Raw genomic sequence first — 25,575 nt, 5'->3', positions numbered from 1 at the left:
ATTCCTCAGACTTCTTGAGCTGGAAACCATGGAGCCATTTCTAGTTGTTCTCCTTCTGTTATCCCTGGAGACAAGTCTTTCTCTCCATTTTTGCCAACAGTCCCCACATCACTGAAGCCCAGGCCAAGACTCCAGTCGCAGCTGTGGCCTGTGCATCTAGACTCTCACTGCATTCCACTGTATATCCGGCCTCCAAAATGATCTCGCCTCTCCAGGTCTAGGTGTTACGAAGGTTAGTTCCTTCCCTTGAGAACTATATGATCTAGCTAGCTGAGAATACACACACACATAAAATAGACAGCAGCAAAGGACAACAAAAGGTATTCTCACTGGTTAGACCAGTGAGAACAGAGAGGAATCACTGAGCCCAGGAGTGGTCATCAATGAGTCGGCAGAGATGAAGCCTTCAGCTGGGGCTCAGAGCCCAGGCAGGGGGTGGTGAGGTGGGAAGTTGGAGGAGTGATGCTGTACAAGGGAAACCATATAAACCAAAATGCACAGGAAATAATCAATGTATTTAGATGATAATGAGGACTGTGCCTGAATGATGCCGAGGATGCACACCTAGATTCTAGAAATGATGAAAAAGGCAGTTTGATAAGCAAGATGTATTTCAGTTACTGACGGAGTAAAGCTAGGAGGAAGAATTAGGATTTGATGGTGAGCTTCTCAATGGTAAAGTACTGCAGACCTTAAATATGAGAAAAACATGGTGAAAACAATGTTTCAGAAAGACTAATATAAGCCTAATGGCAACACAGGGGGTGGAGTTTGGGGAGTAGAAACAGAGACCAGTTAGGAGGTTACTGCAAGTGTAATAACATAGAGTCATTACATTTGTGTGTAACATAGTTACCATATGATCCAGCAATTCCACTCATAAGTATATGCCCAAGATAAATGAAAATATATGTCCACAAAAACCTGTATACAATGTTTATAGCAGTATTATTAATGATGAAAAGGTGGACACAACCCAAACACTCACCAACTGATGAATGGGAAAACAAAATGTCATATCCATTTAATGGAGTAGAATTTGGCCAGAAAAGGAATGAAGTACTGAGACATGCTCCAACACAGATGAACCTTGAAGACACCAGGCTAAGTGAAAGATGTCAGTCACAAGAGAACATATATTATGTGAAATATTTATGAAATGTCTAGAACAGGCGAATCTTTAGAGGTAGAAAACACATCACTGGTTGCTTAGGGCCTTGGGAGCAGGTGGGAGGCTATAATAACAAAGGGTGTGGAGTTGCTTCTTCAGGTGATGAAAATGTTCTATGATTGACATTTAGGGGATGGTTACCCAATTCTGAATATACCAATACCATTAAATTGCACACTTTAAATATATGTATAACCTATTATCTATTATCTCTAGATGTGCAATGCAGGAGCTTGCCCTAAGGTAGGGCTAGTAAGAACAAACAAAGCATTAGGAGGAATATAAGAAACGCTTTAAAATTAGACAAGATACAACTTGTTCTATGGCATGGAGGAAGGTGAAGAGGGAATAAAAAAATTATTCCATTTCCTGTCAGCTATCCCAGAAAGTAGCAATTTTCTCATTCATTTGCCTCTTGCCTAGAGATGTGTAGGACTTGTGCAAGGATTAGGCAAAACAGCTGGCAGCCTGACTCTCTTTGGGCAAAGGAACATTATGAGCTTATCTGGGGGCTCTGGCAAGAGTTCCCAGGCGACACCGTGACTTTGACAGTCCTCCCTCTCTGACAAGGTGCCCAGCCTGGGAAAGCTGCTGGTGGAGCAGCGAGGAAGGGGCTGGGTCAGCCAGCCAAGCTGAGTAATCCACATGGCATCCGACATCTCAGCCTCACAGTTCCCACATCGGGAGTAGAAAATTCTCCATCAGTGGATGTGTGCACCTTTCTGGGACTTCATTATTCTGCATTCTCTTTATTATACACAGATAATAAAGAGACTGCCTTTATTATGGGTTTATGTCTTTCATAGAATGAGGGCCTAAGGCACAGGGTTTCTAAATGTAGAATTTAGGGAAAACTTTTTGATCAAATGGAAAAAAGTTAGAGAAACGCTCTCTGGAAAGCTTCTGAAACAATCAGGAGTTTGCTGTTCTCCCTCCCCACCTCCAGGCCAAGTTCTAGGAACTCCTACTGGACTGGTTTTCTGGCTTCCATTGGCCTTCCCAACTAATGCAGAGGCTCTTCAGGCACTATATTAGAAATGGGGATATGTTGTGAAATTTGGGGTATATCTGACTTATCAAATCTAGAAATTGGCTAGAAACAGGGATATGAGGAATGTGGGACTAAAGGAAAACAGTTTAGCACCAGACACTGTGATGTGTATGAAGTGACCCAGGCAAACATCAGTCAACTTCAAGGGACTCACAGCTTCAGGGGAGGTGTCTGTAATACAAAGGTACATTGGTAACCTGCTGGAAGGCAAATGGTTACAAATGCTATAAGAGAGATACAAAGTATAATGCATGCATAAGAAAGGGAAGGATTCATGCAGGAAGCAACATTTGACCTTTAAAGCATAGGAAGAATTCTGAAGAGTGACTGTGAGTGCAACTACATGTGTGAGCAGTGGGATCACAATCTGTTTTAGGTAGAGAGAGCAGTGTGCTCGAAGACAAGAATGCACAAGAATCTGAGGCATGCTCAGGGCACAGAACATGTATGTTCAGAAAAATGCTAAGTGGAAGGTAGGACACAGTGCATTTAAAACCTCAGAAAGACTCTCTTGGATTTTGCTGATGAATAATAACTCAGTACATTGTAAGGGAAATACATTAATAAACAAAAATAACAGTGTTTTAGAGCATTCAGTATGATAATCTAATAAATTCTGATACCAAGTTAGAGAAGTACTTTTCTTGGATTTTCTGTTTTATCAAATCTCAGAAACCTCAGAAATTCCACTTTGGGACTCTTAGGACCATTTCCATATTAATGCTCCATTAAAAAAATGATGTATGATGGGAATGAAGAAGGAGATATCTAAGCTGGCCTGTGCATACAGTAAAACAACAAATTTGACTGGATCTATACTGTTGGAACTCAACCAAGAATTAGGAGAAGTGCAAGTTGTAGCACTCCAAAATCTTACAACTACAGACTATCTACTGTTAAAAGAACATAAGGGATGTGAACATTCCCCAGGAATGGGTTGTTTTAATTTGTCTGATTTCTCTCAGACTGTTCAAGTTCAATTGGACAATATCCATCATATCATAGATAAATTTTCACAAATGCCTACGGTGCCTAACTGGTTTTCTTGTTTTCACTGGAGATGGCTGGTAATTACAGATATGCTTTGGTTATGTAACTGTATTCCTATTATGTTAATGTGTGTGCGCAATTTAATTAGTAGTTTAAAACCTATACATGCTTAAGTTACTCTACAAGATATGTCAAAGAAATAATCAATCTTCCCATGTTTTCTTCCGTCTGCTACTTCTATAGCTTTTCTTCTTCCTTCCTAATTACAACCCTTTAATAGAATTCGTGCCTCATATCGAATTTACCGAGTATCATAATTCTTCCAAGTGGTAAAGATACCTCAAGACAAATGCTGGGCATAGGAGCCATAGGGCATAAATCTGCAAAGAAGTAAAAAGCTAACCTTTTCAAACAATATTGCTTCTCTCTCACTTACCAACTTTACATTTCCCTGTATGGCCCCGGAAGATGACTGGTTAGCCAGAGACGGGTAAGATTCCTCAAGGGAGGAACAACCTAAGACAGGCACAGTCACAGGGGGGGCCATCAGGAGAGAAATTGGGGATCAACAGAGGTGAGGCTTAGAACCTCACCCCCCGTTTTGAGAGAAATCTTCGGCATCCGTGGAAGTTTTACTGTCCTTGTCTAGCTTGGATTAACACTTAGTCTACAGGCACACACCTGATCATCTACATTTGCCCTCTTACAACACTAAACTATGTTTTCTACCGTTATCTTGCATCTACCTACCACTTCAGCATTTAATTAAAAAAAAAATAATAATAATAATAAGGGAGAAATGTGGGATTCACATATAAATCAAGTATAAAAATCAAACGAATATTCATATTTGACCTGATTGTTTATAGTTCATAATGCGTGATCAAAACCGAAAGTTTCTGTGATGACTGCCCTTGTACTGTTCACCATGTAAGAACTTATTCACTATGTAAGAATTTGTTCACCATGTAAGAACTTGTTCGTTATGCTTCAGAAGATTGGAGACTGACGAGAATTAGGCTTGGGGTGGATTAATGATTGTGCATTGAGCATTGAGCCCCCTATACAGAATTTTATTGTTGTTAACAACCATTTGATCAATAAATATGAGAGATGCCCTCCCAAAAAAAAAAAAATGATGTATGGTTTTTCCTGTCTGGCTTTCTCCCGTTAAAATGTCGTTCCTTTGCTGTGCAACAAGATATTTGTAGAATCATTTCTGTTAAGACAGTATCAGGCTAAAAAGATGCTCAGAGGTTTATTTTGTAAACTTGAGTAAGAGATGATGTGTAAATGTCTGTATTCCCTGCAGCATCCAGCACTCATCTTGCATACAGTAGACATTGAAATATTTATGGAAGGAATAAAAGCAGGTAGGCAGAAAGATAAATAGGCTGACAGATACTAGCAAGTTCTGAATTTCAAGTACTTGTCACTTCAGATATGAATATCAGAATGGCCATCGCTGCTACAGTCTCTCCCTGAACTTCCCTTTTTTCTTCATTTCTTCTCTCCTTGTTCTTCCCTTGAATCCTGCAGTGACCCATTTGATTCTGTTTAATGTATAGTCAATAGGTCTCTCTGGGGACCAGCACTACACAGACTCATATATTCACTAACGGGACTGGATCCTCATTCAAGACCAAAGGAGCTGACAAGGCGCATCAGCTCTGACTCTTCTCTTGGCTTTCTTGCAGCAAAAGTGCTCAACCCTCGCTGCACATTACTCCCACCTGGAAACTCTAAAACTCTCAATGCCCAGGGAAAACCCAGACCACTCAGGAATCAGAATTTTTCGAAGTTCCCGAGGTGATGCCCTGTGTAGCCAAGGTTGAAACAATTGCAATAGAGTAGTGATTCTCAAGTGTGAGTGGGCATCAGAGTTACCCAGAGGGCTCCTTAAAACTCAGATTGTTGAGCTGCAGCCCTGGAGATCCCAATACAACAGATCTGGAGGGTGGTCTAAAATATGCATTTCTAACGTGTTTTTAGGTGGTACTTATGTGGCTGGTCTGAGGATGAGATGTTGAGAACCCCTACCTTTGAGGGAGCTGTATATGAAGTAGAAGTAAAATATCTTAATCAACACCTGCATCATAGGAGGCCTCCTCTGCAAATGAAATTGGTGGCTAGCTCGTGGTGTGGAGGTAAGTGCCTCGTACAAAATCACAGCATTTGAGATGGGATGGGGTAAAACCAAAGACAAACACTGCTTTTGTTTCTCTCCATGCTTTACCCATGAGATAGAGGTTTGGGGTAGCCAATAAAGAAAAATGAGGAACAAAGGATAGCTAAAAATCCATTATCTCACAGTAGAGAAGCATTTCCACCTGCTCATCAATGGCTCAAGAAAGGAAAATCACAGCTTACATCAAAGAAGGTGCCTGCATGCTCCAAGATCAGCTGGTTGGAATCAGGCTTGTTTTTACAGTAGGTGACATACATCTGAAATTTGTCTGCCTAAAAAGAACAAAGACAATAACAGATAAACATCCATTAGGTGCTGCCTTCTGTTGACTGTGCCTGAAGGGCTGTGTAGTTTAAACCTTAGATTTTGTGTGCCACAGGATAAGCTGTGGCAAATATTCTAGGCCATCTGGCCCACACTCCCCTAACAAACTTTGGGATGCTTTTGTCTTATCAGTAGGTAAGGAAAGCTTGCTAAAAGTGAGCTCATTTTAATGCTAGTCTGTGCTAGAAAGATTTAGAAAAACCAATTCACATATCATAAGGTATTTTGATGTTGGACAGAATTTACTTGGAGATTATCTTTTTTATTTTTATTTTTTGGATTATCACAACTGTGCTTCCCATTTGAAAAATGACAGCCTTTGCTGTCCAAATATCTCCACTGGGGGTAGTTTTTAGTGCATGTTAAAGGACTATGCCATTATCCCTAACTTCTCAGAAGCAATAATAGGGGAAAAGGAAAGCAGGGTGAATCTATGGGGCAGGGTCTGAACAATGGATCCTAACAAGATTGTTACTTCAAGTCAAGAATGTTATAGCTTGGTGAAAATTCACTTCTCATTTCTCTCAGGACCCTCTCTCTGGGAAATGTGTGTGTGTATTTTGACCACCACATACTTTTCCCATTTGTGAAATGCGGCCCATTTTGGTGCCTGTAGAACATTGGGATGTTCTCTTCTGAGAAAGCAGTCTAGATATGTGTTAATTATAGCAGGTCTCATTTATGCCAGCATTTCTAGATGCTCTCTCCATGTATTAACCCATATTATCCTCACAAGAACCCTATGTGGTGAGTCCTATTATTACCATCCCCAGTTAGCAGGTGTGAAAATTGTAGCATAGATTGGTTAAAATTCCCAGTTAGAAAGTGGTAGAGCCCAGCCAAGCCAACTTCAGCTTCTTGCTCATAACCATTGCTTTTCAGTACATTACAAACAACTTTACTCCTATACTATATTCATATATTAAGATTCTGAGACTTAAATTCCCCTTGAGATAATTCTTGGCAAGATGTGTGTATTTTATGCAATCACCAAAGGTTTTCTGAAGCCAATTTTAAGGTTTATATACTACCTGGGAGGCATTCATCATCCCTAAGAGATGCTGATAAATCATACTTATGGTTGATTGTAAGGCAAATTCACAAATTGTATGAAACAAGATGTAAAAAAAAAAATCCCTTCACTTAATGGTTGATTTTGTTTTTTCTCTACATTGGCTGTGCAAGGGATTATAAATTATTTATCAGAGTTAATGTGAGCTATGCATTGGCTCATGTGTTTAGAGGCAGAAAATGTATTAGCACAATATAGGATGGCAGTCTGAGGCTTCCTTGAGAAATGAGAGTACACCAAGGAGGCAAACGTTAAGGTTTCATGAAAACAACTCAGGTCTTGAGTTGTGCGACTGGCTGTAATATTTATTACACAGTCAACCTCCTAGCTCATCTGAAATGTTTCCAACTATAAAATATAAAACATAACCATAGCCCTGCCTATTCTATGGGCTGTTGAGAGTATAAACTCTTTGAATCGTGAAGACATTTTAAAAAGTAACTAGCTCATTCTGAGTGGAAGTTATAATTAGATAATTATTAAACATTAAAGCTCCTTACCCTGGGGAAGGATTTCCATGTTTAGTTGCACTTAGTGTCCTAGGTGGGCTTTCTGGACATGTTTGCACTCCTATCATGAACCTGAGCTCAGAATAATGTGGTGTGGAGATGCTGATGGAGACTAATGTTTCCATTTATACAAGTTGAACCTGGTACATTTAGCCCATTCACTTGGCCCATGACAATAGCACCAAGAAAGAGAATGACAGACATCCTGTAGGTCAAAATTGGGATGGATATCTGAGGGGTCTGTTCTCTTATAAGAGTGCAGAAGAATGTATAAAATAAAACCAATGGTTGGTGGATTCTTAAAGTTCTAAATCCCTAATCTTTCATCTTGCCAAAACAAACAAACAATAACAAAATCCCCCCAAAACACTAGTGGATGGAGCTGGAGTAGTTCTACCAAGGGTGGTGGTCTTGTTCTACTCTTTGGATATCTTGATTTTAGAAAGTTAGAGAGCTAAAGAGAAGCTTGGACACAATACTCAGACTTGTCCTAATGAGGGCTGTGCTCCTCAGGGATGGGGTGCCTCTCAGATAAACTCATGGCCCCTCTGTACAGTCCCTGGTCCTGTGTTAAAATGTCAGTGACACCAATCCTCAGGTCAGGCGTTGAACAGTGATGCCATCTTATACCATCTGCAATCCTTGAAAGCATGGGACAGTGGGAGAAGGATTTCAGGTCCATTACCCAGGTAACAAAGCAGTGTCCCACATCCTCAGGCAGCTGCTCATACTTCTCCAGCTCTTTGAGGAAGATGCTATAAGGGGAGAGAAAGGCTGAATCAGACATCTCTGTACTGCTGAGCCCTCCCCTGCCAAGGATTTTACAGAGGCCAAAACAACTTGATCAACTCTCCACAATTTACACGTGGCTTCTCCACTTTCTAAGTGATACATGGTGAAGAGCAGTTTTAAAAACTATATTTGAATGAATTTCATTAAAATTTATTTTGATTAACTAGTGCTGCTTAAAATAATATCATTTCCTTCGGGGTTTACAGTTCTAGGCTAAAAATAATTCAGTATTATATTGTGTTGGGCTTTTTAAAAGCAACATGTGTTGGGTCTCTTAAAAATCTCTCTTTTTTTTACACAAGTAATCTCAGCACATTGTAACTTAAAAAATATATAGATATCAAAAAGAACAAAATAAATATCATCTATGGTCCCAGAGATAAAGTAGAAAAATTCTGAATCCTACACTGATTTCTTTCTAACTCTTGGCCGTCTTCTTCTACGAGTAGCAGTTTGTGGTAAAAACTTTGAGTTAATATAACCTAAAGCAGACACTATAAGGAAAGAAAATGTAATGAGGACAAAATCACAATATATTTCAAAGCTGAATTGAATTGCTACTGAATTATCTGCCAAATTGGCACATGGTTCCTTTCCATGTTAATAAAGAGTTGACTCTACCTATCTCAAATTAATATATTACACAGTTGGTTTGAGCTCAGAGAATGTGAGCTCTAATAAGTCAGCATCATTAAAATGGAATTTGTTTAAAAAAATCACACAAATTTTTTCAAATTATTATGAGGATGTGGGGAAACACTGATGTAAGTGGTAGATGGTGTAATCTTTACAAAGGACAATTTGACAATATCTGTCAAAATAAAAACTGTACTTATCTTTTGTCACTGCAATTTCAATTCTGGAAAATTTCTTAGTTGTATTTGCACATGTGTAAGATGATGTATATTATGTGTATTCACTGTGGTGCTATTCATAATAGCAAAAGATGGTCTGCAGATGACAAAGTCAACTATAGTACCTCCACAGAAGTGAATATTATATAGCTATTAAAAAATGACAAAGCTTTCAATGTTTTCATATGGAAAATCTCCAGGGCAGGCTGTTAAGTGAAAAAAGCAAGGTGTGGAAGAATGTATACAATATGCTGCCTTTTGTCTAAGTATGGAATAGATATTATTTCCAACCCAAACCCAAGAATTCAATGGTCAAAGGATATAACTTCAGTTATGCAAGACAAGTTCTGGAGATTTTCTATATAGCATAGTACAGCTAACAATACTTTGTTGTATATTTAAAATTAGCTAAGAGGGTAGATCTTATGTTAAGTGTTCTTACCCACTACTATGACTACTACTAATAGTAATAATAGGAGGAAACTTTGGAAGGTGATGGATATGTCTATGGCCTTGATGGTAGTGATGGTTTCATGCGTACACACTTATCCCCAAACTCCTCAAGCTATATATGTTAAATATGTGCAGATTTATACATGTCAATCATGCTCTAATATAGTAATCAGAAAAAAAAAGTCATAGGAAACCAGGTGAAGGAACAGGGTGGATGAAGATAGTGGTGGGTGGTAGGTATCAATCTATATTTTTCTATTTAATTTTGATTTTTTAAATTAATTTAAGAAATATATTAAATGATATAAACAGTTCTGAATTATTCCACTACTTTTCTCTGCCATTGGAGAAAACAAACTTTATTGGTTTGACTTATTCTACCTGGCTCCTATTGTCCAAGCATTCTGGCAGTTTCTTCTAATTATAGCTGGTTATGGGTTTATGTATGTGTTACTTGTGTACCCCTTCAGTGAAAAAGAAAATGCTCTTTTGGTTTAAAAAAATACATATGTGCAATTAAAAAATATTCGGTAAGTCATATTTGGAAGGCCAAAATGCTAATAATGATTGGTGGGATCGTAGGTGATACATAGTTTTTGTCCATATGCAATGTAAATTTTTCTATAATAAATGGGTATTACTTTAGCAATAAGAAAAATTTTGGAGTGGAGGAGCCCCAGCAGTACCCATTTGATGATAATCATCTTTCCCCTAGTGTGATTTTTAGATCTGAATCATGGAACAGGAGTAATTGTAATGCAATTTGGGCTTTTGAAATACAAATATGCAGTGCTCAAGAATCAATAAAATATCATATTTACTGCTACTTTAGAAGAATTGCAGGTGATACACATGTATTTAATATGACTTCTAAAACAGAAACAGGAAAATGTACTCTATAATGGTATAATTGAGGATCAAACTTTTTTCAAGGTCAAAAAGGAAACATTCTTTTTTATTGCAAAGAGAAAGAATCTAGCTCATCACCACTTATATATATAATATATATATACTAACATGATATATTATATATAATATATGTTAATATATATTTTTTATTTTGGAAACTGAATTCTAAGATATTTATTAGGTGGCTCTTTTCCATGAGGAACACTGAATAAAGCAAATGTACATCTTCAGAAGCAGTGTTTCAGGTATTGAGATATTCTTTGCATGATCATTTCTCATATTGGCCTTCAATATAAATCTCAGTGAAGACAGTGAATGTCAATGCAGCTCTGAGCCATGATGGACTGAACAGGGCCTGGAGGTTAGGTCTGGAAGGGCTTAGCAACAGGGGAAGGAAATGTGATGAGCTGTTCTAGAACAAGGACTGGTGAAAGAAAATTAACTGCTTTAAAGAAAGGAGGACCTAGGAGGAAGAGAGAACTTAGAAGAGAACCTGGGAGAATCAGGAGGCTCTGGGCACCTAAGATAAATGCTTTCAGCTTGTAGGAAACCTCCACTTCCCCATTCTCAGGATATCACTCCAGTCCCTTAAACTCTGACTCCCATGCTAGATAGGACCTTCTTGTTTGTTATCAAACAAATGATAGAGCAGCTTGGATCATGACACTCCATATAGGATGTAAAATTGTATTTCTGTTTAGGAAGCTGCAAGATTACTCATGATTAATTCAAGGAGCATTTCCCTTTCCTTGACTTATGATATGTCTTACTTTCTTGTCCTCCCACAACTTGGCACAAGTTCAAGAACCACAGTGCACACTCAGTCACAGTTATGATGGGGGTCTTCTAACACCTCATTTTTCATCTTTAAATAGCAACTTTCTGGGGTTGTTGTAAGAATTTAATAAATCCATGTAGGTAAAGAACACAATCCAGTGTCTGTCATATGGTAGGCACTAAATAAACCTTAGTTCTTTAGAATCAGTGAAAAAACTCAATCTTAATAAAGTCAAACCCTCTTTGACAAACATACCTATCTCACACTTTTCCCCACTCCTGGAGACTTATTACTAGGGAGCTCTCCCCACTAAGGATCTGTGGAAAATCTGTAATAGGTTCCTGGAAAAATCTTGATTGGATGTTATGTAAAAATTGGGTTCCAAGATCACACATTATTTAAGTTTAGGAAATGCTGGACCTACCTGATTTCTTTACTGCAGGACTTCCAAAATCCTATAACATGACGATGTACATTATAAAGCTCTGATGAAGATAGAGTGTGTAGGGCTTCCCAAACTTCTTTATGAGTGACAATATTTTTGGGGAGTATTCGACTTGTCTCCAGGGGCACTCTTGGAAAAGCCCTTGTTAGTGGTTCCCTCACCTGGGTGTGCGTTGCCCTCTGAGGTTAGAATCTGAGCATCTGCACTGTTCAGAAAAACTCCCTGGGTAATTCTAGCACATCCAGTCCATAGATCAGCATTTGCAGGCAAATGCTCTCAACTCCAGTATGCTTCCAGTTGGTAGATCCTACATAGATTCTGTATGATTTAATTTTTTAAATGAAAAGGCTAAGAATTTAAAAAGAAATCTTGCGCTGGGCATATCAATTTATAACTCTGAGTAAGATATTCACTATTATCTCAATGTAAGTGTTGAAGGCAAGTGGCAATTTTAAACTCTATTTTGCTTTTTAATTTGAAGCTTATGAAGATGACAGATTATGTAAGTCTGATCCATATCATTCCACCAACTTCAAATAGACATGATGGGTTTAAATTAAAGAACAGGAGGTCACAACACTCTTCACAAATGATGGAATACTCCAAGCTACTCTGGGCCCTCCTCACCATTTCAATAATTATATGTAATAAATTGTGGGAAAATGAGCAATGTAAGTAGTTTGAGTGTTTGTGTGAATATCTGGGGTTCTTTCAGAAATGGATAAAACTTAAAGAAATGTCATTACTCCATTAAATTATTATGCTACAATATATTATGCAGTTACTTTATAAGAAAACGCTTCCCACTAGCTTTATACAGAATCCTAGGCAATGAAACCTCTTTTCTCGAGAGAAAAGCTTTCTGAGGTTTGTTGTTAAAAACTATGGAAACAGCACCATTACAAAGGTACCAAGTCATTTTGTTGTTCTCTCTGAAGGTAAATTCAGTCTACAGCCTTACTACTTCTGGAAAAGTGTATCCTTCACTGAGGGGCTCATAGCATGGTCCAGCAGACAGACCTTTACATCAAGGGTATGGTCTGCAGTTGAAAGGAATATATGTGACGACTGTGTATGTAGTTCATGCACGCACTCTCATGCACATACCCCTGTTGGAATGCCAGAGGTGGGGAGAAGGGGGATGAAGGCAGGGGTTGTAGCTTGGAGAAAGAAGAACAATATGGAAGATATATAAATAAATAAAGCTGGAGGTAGGGTGGAGAGAAATCAGGTCCACTTATTTGCAGCAAGTCCAGGACAGGACCTCCTTATCAAAGCAAGGCTGGGTTACTGTTTTCATCCAAGTGGAGCTAGAGATAATTTCTAAAGAGTCTATTTGTGACCAGACAGATTCAAAGCCTAGCACAGAAGAGACTCTCAATTGCAGGAGCTAGGATAGCTGGCTAGCTTACTGGAGCAGCTACTGAACTAAGGGAGAGTCATGTACACTCTAGGGAAGGTGTGGGATTATTCATGTAAGTGTTTCAGCAGTTTGATCACCCAGGCTGAGCCATGAGAATTATAGGGATTTACCCCTTCATTTCACACCTGGAACTTCAGTTAGAGAAGAAAGGGAAAGGTGTGCAGGATTGGACCCTTACTATCATATTCCCTACCCTCAACATGATTTGGCAGCCCCAGTTGGTGGTCTATCAAGTGGGGGAAGGGAGAGAGCTCTGATGTGGGAGACCAACCCCCTGGAATCTATGTCTCATCTGTAAAAGGGAGGATGTCATACACTGGGCAAGTCACTGGCTCCTCTCAGGGTCTAAGTGTCCTTATCTGTAAGAGGAGATAGTTGATGGTGAAAAAGACCCTCTGAACCCTGAGAGCAAAGCTTTTATAAAAAATGTTATTCAGTCTCCCATATGACCATATCTCCAACTTACTGAAAAGCTAAAAGTAAAGTGCACATTTAGCTGAAGGTGATAAGCATTTTAAACAGACAGCTGTCCTTACCAAAGCTGAAAATGTAATAATCAAGAAAAACTGAAAATAGGAGATTTTCCTGAATTATAGGTTGTAGGTTAGTCAAAGTGGGGAGACTGCATTAACAAAACCATTGCTGTTTGGGGGATCTATTTATGGAATATACTCTTATCTGAGTGCTCCTGGAATACTTAGCAAAATGCAATAGAAATGGATCTAGTTCTTGTGTAGGTAAGTTTCATGATCTTTTTATTTAGTTACGCAGAAAAGAGATGTAGTGTGAAAATGGGGAGAGTGGAGAACAAAAACTAAGTATCATTCCACTTAAACTTTTATTTGTGCTAAAACCACTACTTGTAGGTATTAAATTCTACATATTGAATTGTTTTTATTTATAGAAATTTTGATGGTTGGGAATTTCTCCACTCAATACCTATGTAGACAAAGGTCTTAAGAAAGATAACACACACACACAACTAATCTTGGTTATCATTTTTCAAAGTGACAGCATTTGAAAGGATCAATACCAACTAGCTGAGACACTTAACATATTCACTATATCACCCTTGGGTAATTACTTATTTCCCAGTGTCTCAGCTAATTGGATTATCCAGTCAGTGCCAAGTCCCTATCCCTTTGCCTCTCCATCTCTCCATCTCCCAATTCCTCCCTCCCTCCTACCCTCTCTGGAGCACAGGCAGATAACCTGAGCTATGTACTAGAAATGAAAGGAGTTATATATCTGTGTTAAATAGCACTTAACTTCATCTTTGGAAAGACACAAGCAATTGGAGTTAAAAAGAACCCTTGGATATTTTCAAGTTAAAAAGAGACCATTTCAGAAAAGTACTCCTGAAAAGCAAGTAGGTGTTTGGATCATCGTATAGTCCTCCCATTAAGAAGCTCTCTGTAAACTCCTTCATTCAGAAATTAAATTATTTTGCTGGTCTAGAAGGTTCTGGTGGTGATGGGGAAAAAAAATCATGGCTTTCCCTGTCTTGAGACTTTCACAAATAAAAGACTGAATTATGACTGGAACAGCATTGGCTGTAAGTCTGTAAATTACAACTATTTTTGTCCATCTGTCTATCCAACAAATATTTAAAGTTTACTGTGTGTCAGGCACTGTGGTTATGCAGTGAAAGACATGTTCTCTTATGGAGTTCACAGTGCTTGCACTTTCAAAGTTGGCTTATGTGCCATTTTATCTCTTATTTATTAGAGATTTAATAGGTGTTATGCTTTCTCCATCAATCAGTTTTGTATGGCATTAAGTAGAAAGCATACATTAGAAGTAGAGTAAAGCCTTAGTCCAACAGATCTTGTAGGGAGTTAATATATAGCTTGATTTTCTTGGATGTTATATTCCCTTAAATTGTGGATAGTAAAACATAATTTACTTACTTTTTTGGCAGATAGCTTTCTAAAAGTATTGCAAGGCTTTTAATGCAGAATATATCAATGATTCAGGGTTATTAGAAATATTATTATGTTCTAATGTAATATAGTGTCTGTGTTTGGTTCTATTTGTCAGTATAGGATCTTTGCACCAATACTGAGTAGCCCTTGACCACTATCATTTTGGGGGCTCCTTTGCCTTTTTTTTAATCTGTCTTCTTTCCTATCAGGTTTTACTTGATGCCACTGGTTTCAGACTACTTGCTCAAGTTCTTGATTCTTACTTAGTGCTTCTAAATTGTTATGGACTTGGAAACAATCTAACCAAGAGGTTAAGTAGTCATTAGGGAAGACAGAAAGGTGCTTCTGTGAAAAGATAAGAACTTTATCTTTGTGATCTCTCTTTTGGTTGCTTAGAGGCTGGTTTTTATTTCCTTCCTGTTTCTATACTGTTATAAAAAGGTAACATTTGCTGGATAGCTGTGTTCCTTATAACTGAATTTATTCCTCTAAAGAATGCAGCATTCTATAGGGTCTACCCTGACCTTTTTTTAAAAGGGTTTCTTAGAACTATATTTTGTAACTGGTAGATAGATTTTCAGCTAGTTAAAAAACTACCTAAATGCTTGCATGGTTTACTAGAGTGATTTCATGAAACCAGGTTAAGAGGCATGATTATGCTAGATATTTTGTTAAAACTAGTCAATTCTGAAATTAATGTTCTTTCCCCTTATACACTGATTTGGCAAAAGCAGGGATCATGAGAAGTACACTTTGTGATCTCTAGATTTTTATACTTAGTTAATTTGGTAAGAATACAGGGAAAATAAGACTTGTTGATAAAATCCCAGAGATCATCAATCAGAAAAGCAAAGTATAATGACTTACAGCCCACCAATCCGATGTCTTCTCAGATATCCTGAGGGAGATGGGATAATGTTGAGCTGGGCTCAGATGATGGATTTGGGATCAGTGATCAAAAATGGCTTTACTGGAATCTGATTAAACAGCCATGAAGAGAGAATATTTCTCTCTGGAGATTTCCAGACAAACCAAATGGAGCATGTTAAAATTTGTCATAAAAAAAAAAAGACTGGGAACTTCTATTAAATACTCCATAAAGTTAGAAGGTTTTTCTACCTAGAGCTTACTGCTTTCATAAGCTGACAAGGTTAACACATCATGAGAGCTACATATTTTATGCTCTCTTTGAATTGATGCCATTTGATGACATAAGAGGGGATTCATCAGGAGTTGACAAGAGAGGAGTTACTCTCCACCTCTTATTTAGACCTTTTAGAACTCAGGATCCTGTTACACCCACTCTTACTCATCTCTCACTCATTCTTAGCAAAGGGACATACTGATGTCTCATTTTCTAGGGCTGGGTTGTCCACTGTGGTAGCCACTTGCCATCTAAATTTTATAAGTTAAATAAAGTTAAAAATTCAATTCTCAGTAACACTAGTCACATTTCAAATGCTCACTAGCCACACATGTCTAGTGGCTACTGAGTCAGACAGCACAGACACAGAACATTTCCATCATTGCAGAAGCTCTTTCGAGCAGCGCTGTTCTGGGGTTTTGCCCTAGACTGGCTGTCACACCTGTGCACATGGCCTCTTTAGGAGCCCTTGGAGCTGGCAGTTTTATCTCTAGCATGACCACTTACCTCAGTAAGAGCCTTGGGTTTCCTCTGAATTGTATCCCACATTAAACCTTTACTTCTTAGTCCTTCTCTGCAACAGAGTCCTGAGAGAGTTCTAGAACTTTATGCCAACATTATTCCTTGTGCTTGATAATCCCTCTATTTGCATTTTGGAAACTGAGTTATTTTCATTATTTGGTGATGTAAGTAATCAACCAATGTTCTTGCCGACCCTCTGTTAACAATGCAACATGCTTTTCAGTGTGCTATAGAAAAGATACTTAAATCAAGTTGCCAGCTTGACAAAATGAATGGTAATGTTTTAGGATTCTCTGTTTCTATGTGTTTCAACAAAACACAGTCAGTTGATATTCTCCCTTATAAGCTGTCAAGAAATATGTTCTATTAGTTATTTTGATTATCTATTTGTGTATATATGGTCTTTTGGTTGAGGGTGGGTATGATGGGGTAGTTGGGGATGGAGGAAATAAATAGGTTGAAAGAAAACTTTAATGGAAATTGAAGCCTAAGGCCCCCAAGGTAGAACAGTTAGCCTTCGATGAATTCTAATGTCAGGATTCCCCACGGTGTTAATGAGAAGAGGCTACTTTTATTTCTTCAAAGCCTGGTTATCATTCTGATTGGGTATGAAGATGCGAGATAGGTCCCTAAGGGGATCTGGGGAAGGACACTGATGAATAACTGGCTTCACTCTCCACTAGGAATTTTGGACAATTGTGGAGAAATAGAGGTAAGTGAGAGAAGTCTGACAGTAGCTGACTTAGAAAACTTAATAGGTCATACTTTCCCAGGCAAGATTTACCAATTAGCTTTGATCTTACTTGTTGGGAAACCCTGTTATTGGGTATTTATGGCCCCACATGTGGTCCACCGAAACCTACCACCAACCTACTTGTTATGAAAATCGTAGATCTCCTGGATGTTGCCAAAGATGATATGTTCTTTATTAAGGATCCCAGGGGGGATCTCCTCCACACCACTGGTCATTTCCCACAGGTAGGTCTGTAAGACAGCAATGGTTTCATCACTGGAAGTACTGCCACATGATGGACAAAATAAACAGGACTTCAAACTTGTAAGGTCAGACTGGGGATACATGTACAGTGTAAAAAGTGAGATAGTAAATAAGCAGAACAGGAAGAAAGCAAGCCTGAATGTTCCATTATTTTGAACTCTTGCTAGGGAAACTCACATCCGCCATACTCATCTTATTTATTGAATGTGTGTGTACTTGAGCGTTTGTTGGGGACAAGTTGAAGATTTTCAGATTCAACTTACGTCACTGACAGTGTCATGGCTTTTATTTTTGAATTCAAAATACTTTTTTGGCTGGGTCTAGCTCCAGTCTGAGAGAAGTTTCTTTTCAAAAGTACTTTAAAATCCCATGCAATTACTATTGACTCTGGGAGACAGATTTCCTCTGGTTAGGTTTTTATTCTTTAAGCTCTGGGAGAAGACAAAGAGCCCCTTTCAAGGATTTGACTCTGGCAAGGATGTCATTTCTCTAGTACAGCTGTGAACTGATTACTTCAAGACTTACCTCTAAGCACTCATGTAAGTCCCTTACATAAGCCTTCTCTGTCTGGAGCAGTTCAGCCATGATGAATCTAGAAGGAAACAAATGCACTTTTAGCTGGTTTAAGATATAATTCACTGCCTTCATTCAAACTTCATTTCCCCACCCCAGCCTTTATGACATTCTTGAATGTCCCATTTTTCTACTTAACCAAAGTAAGTCTCTTCCTTTCTTCAAAACTCCTTGCCTCTAAGTGTTATCCTCTGAATCCATCTCACTCTGATCATTTGCTCTGAATCCCTTCAGCATGTTTGTGCTCAGCTGGTTCTATATTCTCTCTCTTTTCAGCCACAGTTCTACCATGTCATGGTTATGTGCTGATGCGTTTTTGTTCTCAGTTGCACAAGTGTATATGCATGTGCACACAAGCGTGCAGTTGCATTCCCACCCACTCTCATCAACTAGAGACCTTGAATCTCAGCTTCCTACATTTCTCTTATAGCTCCTAGAATGGCAATTTCTGTTTGGTAGAATTGCTGACTTACAGCAAAAGAGTTCACAGTTATATAAGTCAAATTAGGTTTAAAATCCAGGAACAAATGCCCAAGACACCAGTACTGAGACTGGTTAGCAAACATTTTTCTGTAAAGAGGCTTACAGTATATCTTTGTGGGCCATTCCAACTCTGTCATAATCACTGAACTGAACTGTTGTAGTTATGAAACGAGCCTTACACAATATGTAAAAAAAAAAAAAGGGTGGTTGTGTTCCAATGCATCTTTATTTATGGACACAGAAAAATTTAATCTGATTTTCAAATCACTAAATATTATTCTTCTTTTGACACTTTTCAGCCATTACAAAATATAAAAAATAAATAATGTTTAGCTTACAGACTACATAAAACAGGTGATGAGTCAGATTTTGTCTGTGGGCCATAGTTTGCTGACCTCTGGCCTAGATTATCCTGTACACTTGACCACTATCTCTAATGGTGTTCATTTACATCACAAACTGAAGTGCATGAAGCAGAATGTGTAGTCACAAACATAGCACGTTAACAATGTTAAGTTACTGCTTTGCGATCTTTTATAAAGAGAAGCTTGTGCTAAACATTTGCAAAGACACGACTCCTTTTCTCTATGGATCCCTAGATAACACAATGTACTCAGGCAGTTGTTAAATAAGGGTGCATGACTTCACTGTAGTATACCTACTTCATTTTGTCTCTTTCACAGATTTTTATTAGAAATGGTGCTTTCTAGCTAGCATACGATATGCAATAATATCTAATTTAGCACAAAGTATATATTTATACATTTATCTTCGGTTTCCTATGTCAGTTTTTCATGGTAGCTCATAATGAGAACCCCTATTTCCAGGTGTTCCATCACACTAAAATTTTGAGAAAGATTGTCCCAAAAAGTGTCCTTGGTTAGAAATTATACAAGAAATATTAAAATGAGAAGCATCTTTTCCTGGACCTTTATCTTGATGGGTTTTCCTTAAAGCAATACATTGTTCCAACAGTGGACTTCTTATTAGAAGTAAAGTATTGATTAAAAAAAATTCTCTTTTGCAGAAGTTAATTAGTCACTCTCACTCTTTTGGTAGAGAGGAACGTACATCAACTTTGAAGTCAGACAAACAGGAATTCAATCAGGACTTTGTCCTTTACTGGACTTATAAAACAGCTGATCATACAGGCTTGCTGCAAGGATTAAACAAGATCATGTAAGCAAACACTGTAGGTACTGGTAAACAAGGGAAAAAGGAAGATCAGGGGGAACATGATCTGACATGCTTTGAAAAGCTGTCTTTGATTTTATTGCCTTGGGTTTCTGGAATTCTACCTTCTTCCTTTTTCTCCATCTGCTTCTGCACTTTTGCCTGTCTTTCTTCTTAATTTAGCTCCACCATCTTATACCATATTTTGTTTTATTTTCTACCCATCCTTTACTAACCTCTGGCTATCTGGTGTCCCAGAGAAAATGCAGAAGGAAGATTTGGCCAAGTATGATCTTCTCATTTCCCTCTCTGTTATGGGACATAAGTCATTGTGTTGTCCCCCACCCCAGCCTTGCCCCACCAATATTCATATGTCAAAGTCCCAGTCTCCATTTCCTCAGACTGACCTTAATTAGAAGTAGAGTCATTGCAGATGCAATTAGTTAAGATGGGGTTATACTAGAGGATGCTGGGCCCCTATTCCAAAATGATTGATGTCCTCCCAATGGGGGAAATTTGGATTTAGGCACATATACAGGGAGGATGCCATATGAATGTGATGATGGCCATCTATTAGACACAGAGAGAGGCCTAGAATAGACACTTCCCTCCCAGCCCTCAGAAGGAATCAATGCTGCCAACACCTTGATTTCAGACTTCTAGTCTCCAGAAATGTGTGACAATACATTTCTGGTGTTTAAACCACCCAATTTTTCATACATTGTTATAGCAGCCCAAACAAACTAATAAATTCTTCAGATGAAACATAAGCTCTGATTTGGCAGACCAGCTTCCATTTCTTCAGCTCCAAGGGAACTATGATCCTACTACACTTTTTTTAATAAACCAAATGGTTTAGTGATTTATTTTGTGTATTGTCTGTCTTCTCCAGTTGGTGTGCAGCACATTGACAGCTGGAATCTGGGGTGTTTTTTTTTTTAATTAATGTATCATGGATATACACACTTACGAAGGTTTCACATGAAAAACATTGTGGTTACTACATTCACCCATATTATCAAGTCCCCACCCACCCACCCCATTGAAGTCACTGTCCATCAGTGTAGTAAGACGCCACAGAGTCACTACTTGTCTTCTCTGTGCTACACTGTCTTCCCTGTGACCCACACACACACCATGAGCACTAATCATAATACCCCTCAATCCCCTTCTCCCTCCCTCCCTACCCACCCTCCTACACCACTCCCCTTTGGTAACCGCTAGTCCCTTCTTGGAGTCTGTGAGTCTGCTGCTATTTTGTTCCTTCAGTTTTGCTTTGTTATTATACTCCACAAATGAGGGAAATCATTTGGTACTTGTCTTTCTCCACCTGACTTATTTCACTGAGCATAATACCCTCTAGCTCCATCCATGTTGTTGCAAATGGTAGGATTTGTTTTCTTCTTATGGCTGAATAGTATTCCATTGTGTATATGTACCACCTCTTCTTTAACCTTTCATCTACTGATGGACACTTAGGTTGCTTCCATTTCTTGGCTATTGTAAATAGTGCAGCAATAAAAATAGGGGTGCATATGTCTTTTTGAATCTGAGATCTTGCTTTCTTAGGGTAAATTCCTAGGAGTGGAATTCCTGGGTCAAATGGCATTTCTATTTTTAGTTTTTTGAGGAAGCTCCATATTGCTTTCCACAATGGTTGAACTAATTTACATTCGAATCAGCAGGGTTCCCCTTTCTCTGCATCCTTGCCAGCATTTGTTGTTCTTAGTCTTTTTGGTGTTGGCCATCCTAACTGGTGTGAGGTGATATCTCATGGTGGTTTTAATTTGCATTTCCCTGATAATTAGTGATGTGGAGCATCTATTCATATGCCTGTTGGCCATCTGAATTTCTTCTTTGGAGAAGTGTCTGTTCATATCCTCCGCCCATTTTTTAATCAGGTTATTTGCTTTTTGGGTGTTGAGGCATGTGAGTTCTTTATATATTTTGGATGTTAACCCCTTCTTGGATTTGTCATTTACAAATATATTCTCCCATATTGTAGGATGCCTTTTTGTTCTACTGATGGTGTCCTTTGCTGTACAGAAGCTTTTTAGTGTGATGTAGTCCCATTTGTTCATTTCTGCTTTTGTTTCCCTTGCCTGAGGAGGTACATTCCAAAAAAAAGTTGCTCGTGTTTATATTCAAGAGATTTTTGCCTATGTTTTCTTCTAAGAGTTTTATGGTTTCATGACTTACATTCAGGCCTTTGATCCATTTCAAGTTTACTTTTGTGTATAGGGTTAGACAGTAATCCACTTTCATTCTCTTACATGCACTGTCCAGTTTTGCCAACACCAGTTGTTGAAGAGGCTTTCTTTTCTCCATTGTATATCCATGGCTCCTTTATCATATATTAACTGACCATATATGCTTGGGTTTATATCTGGGCTCTTTATTCTGCTCCATTGATCTATGGGTCTGTTCTTGTGCCAGTATCAAATTGTCTTGATTACTGTGGGTTTGTAGTAGAGCTTGAAGTCAGAGAGCATAATCGCCCCAGGTTTATTTTTCCTTCTCAGGATTGCTTTGGCCATTCAGGGTGATCCTACTACATTTTGATAAAATCAACTACATAGGGATTCTTCATCTTAGGGCACACTAATTTTTTCCCCAGAATTACCCAAAAGGAATCTGTGAAAACATTCTTCATAAAGCTCTTGCAAGATCTCTGGGTCTGTGTAACTTTGTAATACTAATATAAATAAAGCAGAATGATAAAGATACAGATTTTAAGGTTAACATGGGTCATTGCTTCCACTAGCCAATACCCTATAATTCTTGATTAGTGTGAAATGTGAGTGGAAGCATCATGTCTGTCCATTCCAACCTCTGTAGGTGGTCATGAGGATACATTAAGCTATCAAAAGGGACAGGTAGCAATGAAAATCAAGCACAGTCATGAGGAACCTGCTGGTTGGGTGGAAGCTCCCCCAAACATACTCTTTTTTGCGGGCTGACTTCCGCTTCTCTTCATTGACTTCATGGTTGGCGTCCCGTAGCTTGACCTCACGGTCTGAAAGGCTTGCTGGGATGATGTCCAGCTCCAAGTCCTTGTTATCCTATACACAGAGAGATCACAGAGGTCACTTTGGAGATGCTCTGGGAAAGCAGCTTACCAGAGTTGGGGGAGACAGAAAAGGGGAAGGATTGAGAAAGATATCATGGATAAGGATGAGGAGATGGGGAGTTCCACAAACTGCCACCCAGAAGCATTCTTCTTCATGGGATGATTTTTGTTTTTCAAATAAGAAGGGTATAAAATGTTGTTCAGGGCTAATATCCACAACAAGGAAAAACAATTAACACATTTGATAATTAATGTTATATTTCCCCAAAGACTTTGGTCCTCATTAAATCTAAACACACATACACACATAAATTAGTCCAAGATTGATTATTAACCATTAAAATAGATGTAAAACAGAAACACATAAAGACATAAAATAATTTATTAAGGGAAAATAATAAAAGCAAATATTTTTATTTAAACAAACAATTTCCCTTGGAAATAGAAAGTTAAATGATAGGAAATTTACTGAATTTTCTATTTGTCCATTTCTGCTTACTTCAATCACAGTTTGGGTATTTATATAAGAGGGGAAACTCTAGAAAAAATCCTCACAGGTTATAGCCTGGGGGTGATGTTAATTCCCTCAATTTAAGTGCTTTGACAACTCTTTAGTCTGCTCTGCTTTTGAGCATGAGCCTATTTAAATATTTAAGAATTAGAAATCCTAGGATTAAATTGCCAGTCTGTATTTAGCTCTTAATTCATAGGTTACTGACCCCTATTACAAAGAAGAGATTAAAAGTCAGTTTTCCCTTGCTTCTTGGCAAATAGTACCTCTTTTCAGTTGAAACATCAAATAGCCTTTATACAAATTGCACCCTTTATTCCTGAAAGAGCACTATTATACATTCTGGAGAGTAATCATTTGCTCATTAACATAATTGGGTGGAAGAGGTTCTGATGAAGCCAAGATAAAGGGTTTAGTTCCCAAAGTCAACAGTTAACTCTACACATAGAAAAGCTCTGTTCTGTTAGCCATAGGTTCCACCTGGTCAGGCAACTTTGTAATATATATAGCACCAAATCATAGGGAGCTGGAGGCCAATGGCTCAGCAAGATCTATGCCCTCCACTAAAAAGACCACACAAGGCAAGTGCTCTTGAGGTCAACAGTTCAGAAAGACTGCCCCAGAAACCCTGCTTCCTTCCAGGGTGAAGAGGGCAGCAGTCCTGAGGGAGATGGGAAGGGACAATGTCCTCACTGGGCAATCCCATACCTACCTCTGTGTTGACTCCTAGGGCTTTCTCCAGGGAGTAACGGTACTTTCCCATCCTCAAGGAGAAATCTCTGTAATGTTTGTCCACCGTGGTCACCCATTTCCTGATCTCTGTGGCATGAATGTGGCCCTTTTCCACAAAGCTATCAGCCAGCTGAATCAGAAGCTTCACCTTCTCCTTTGTTTGCTGCCCCAAAAGATGGTCTTAAGTTATTAGATTACATTTACTCTCCTGGCCCTACACCCCCATTCCTCTTTTCTTCTTCACAGCAGCTGCGGATACCTCATGGCCTAACTGGGTTTATATACCGACTCTGTCACTTACTAGCTGGGAGGTCTTAAACAAATTACTTAAACCCTCTGTACCTTAGTTCCTTCATCTGCAAAACAGAAACTCCAGCAGTACCTACAATGCAGTGTTGCTGTGAGCACTACCTAAGTTGATGGTGTAGAAGGCTTAGAACAGTGCCTGGAAGCCTGGAACACAGTGCTCACAGTAAGAGCTCAGTAAGCATAAGTGTTATCATTGGGATTATTGATGTAGGGACCTTATACATTAATATAAGACTTTATCAGAGTATGTAAATATCACATCTGAGACTCATTTGAATTGTAAAGCATTGAAAACCTTAAAGGAGGTAAGTGGAGGTAGGTGGTGTGGGTGTCTTTGTATGTATCACAGATGAAAAAAAACTGAGGTTTAGAGAGGCTTTGGGCTTGTCCAAGTTCACACCATTTGCCTACTGCCTCTGGTCCATAGTTCCTAGTTTTCTCCCTTCACTGAACTGGCCTGAAGTAGGCTTTCTAAACATAAGGTAAGTTGGCACATGCCAGGATCTAAAGAAATCCAACTAGCAAATTTTAGAATACACGCTGTACCTTTCACCACCAGGATTTTGTGATTTTGTGTTTAGTTTCCACTGGAGAGGAGAGGGGAAGGAAGGGGATGGGGGAGAGGGGAGAGGAGAGGAGGAGGAATTAATGAAGCTAGTATCCATTATAGGACTAAGTAAGGTGGAGCTCTGATGTGTATTGGGTTAATTGTATTTCCAGCAAGAGTTTATCCAACTCCTACTCTGTCCGCACCACTGTACAGAGGACTGTGGGGACAGGCTTGGGGGGGTAAAAAAAAAAAAGGAGAAAAAAAGAGACTTATTTTTCCCAAACAGTCTATATATCTAGGAAGACAAGATTTTCACACAAAGTGGTTAAATAACTCAGGGCATTATGTAATCGTATGTCAAAATGAGAAGTATGTATAGTTAACACTGCAGGAATTTAAAATGGGAGAAAAATGAACTAGACTGGAATGAGCAGGAAAATTCTCATGGGGGAGGTGGGACTTACACTGGAGAAGATATGAAATGGAAGGGATGTTCAAATTAGCAAACACTTCCTTGTCTTTTATCTTAAGTTTGGGTTTTGAAACTTCAAAATCCTGATAAATTTTAAGAGGAAGGAAAGAATATTTAAAAAATATTCTGAAAAGTAAAATTATCTTTCAAATGCA

At 38.6% G+C, this 25,575-nt stretch overlaps 1 protein-coding gene across 6 annotated transcripts in view; it reads right to left on the bottom strand.

Moving 5' to 3' along the window:
• The window catches only part of LOC118922437 (kalirin), a 483,582-nt gene that overhangs the window by 35,561 nt on the left and 422,446 nt on the right, over window positions 1-25,575 (bottom strand). For all 6 annotated transcript variants that reach the window (XM_057503419.1, XM_057503422.1, XM_057503431.1 and 3 more), the window contains 6 exons: window positions 24,070-24,252; window positions 22,720-22,838; window positions 18,073-18,139; window positions 17,425-17,534; window positions 7,991-8,060; window positions 5,583-5,672 (listed from right to left, as the gene is read on the bottom strand). In XM_057503419.1, coding sequence (XP_057359402.1) covers window positions 5,583-5,672; window positions 7,991-8,060; window positions 17,425-17,534; window positions 18,073-18,139; window positions 22,720-22,838; window positions 24,070-24,252 — 639 coding nt within the window. The remainder of the gene's footprint in view (window positions 1-5,582; window positions 5,673-7,990; window positions 8,061-17,424; window positions 17,535-18,072; window positions 18,140-22,719; window positions 22,839-24,069; window positions 24,253-25,575) is intronic.

The sequence above is a fragment of the Manis pentadactyla genome, chromosome 1, assembly GCF_030020395.1.
Source record: "Manis pentadactyla isolate mManPen7 chromosome 1, mManPen7.hap1, whole genome shotgun sequence".
NCBI lineage: Eukaryota > Metazoa > Chordata > Mammalia > Pholidota > Manidae > Manis > Manis pentadactyla.
This window is presented reverse-complemented; position numbering and strand designations above follow the sequence as displayed.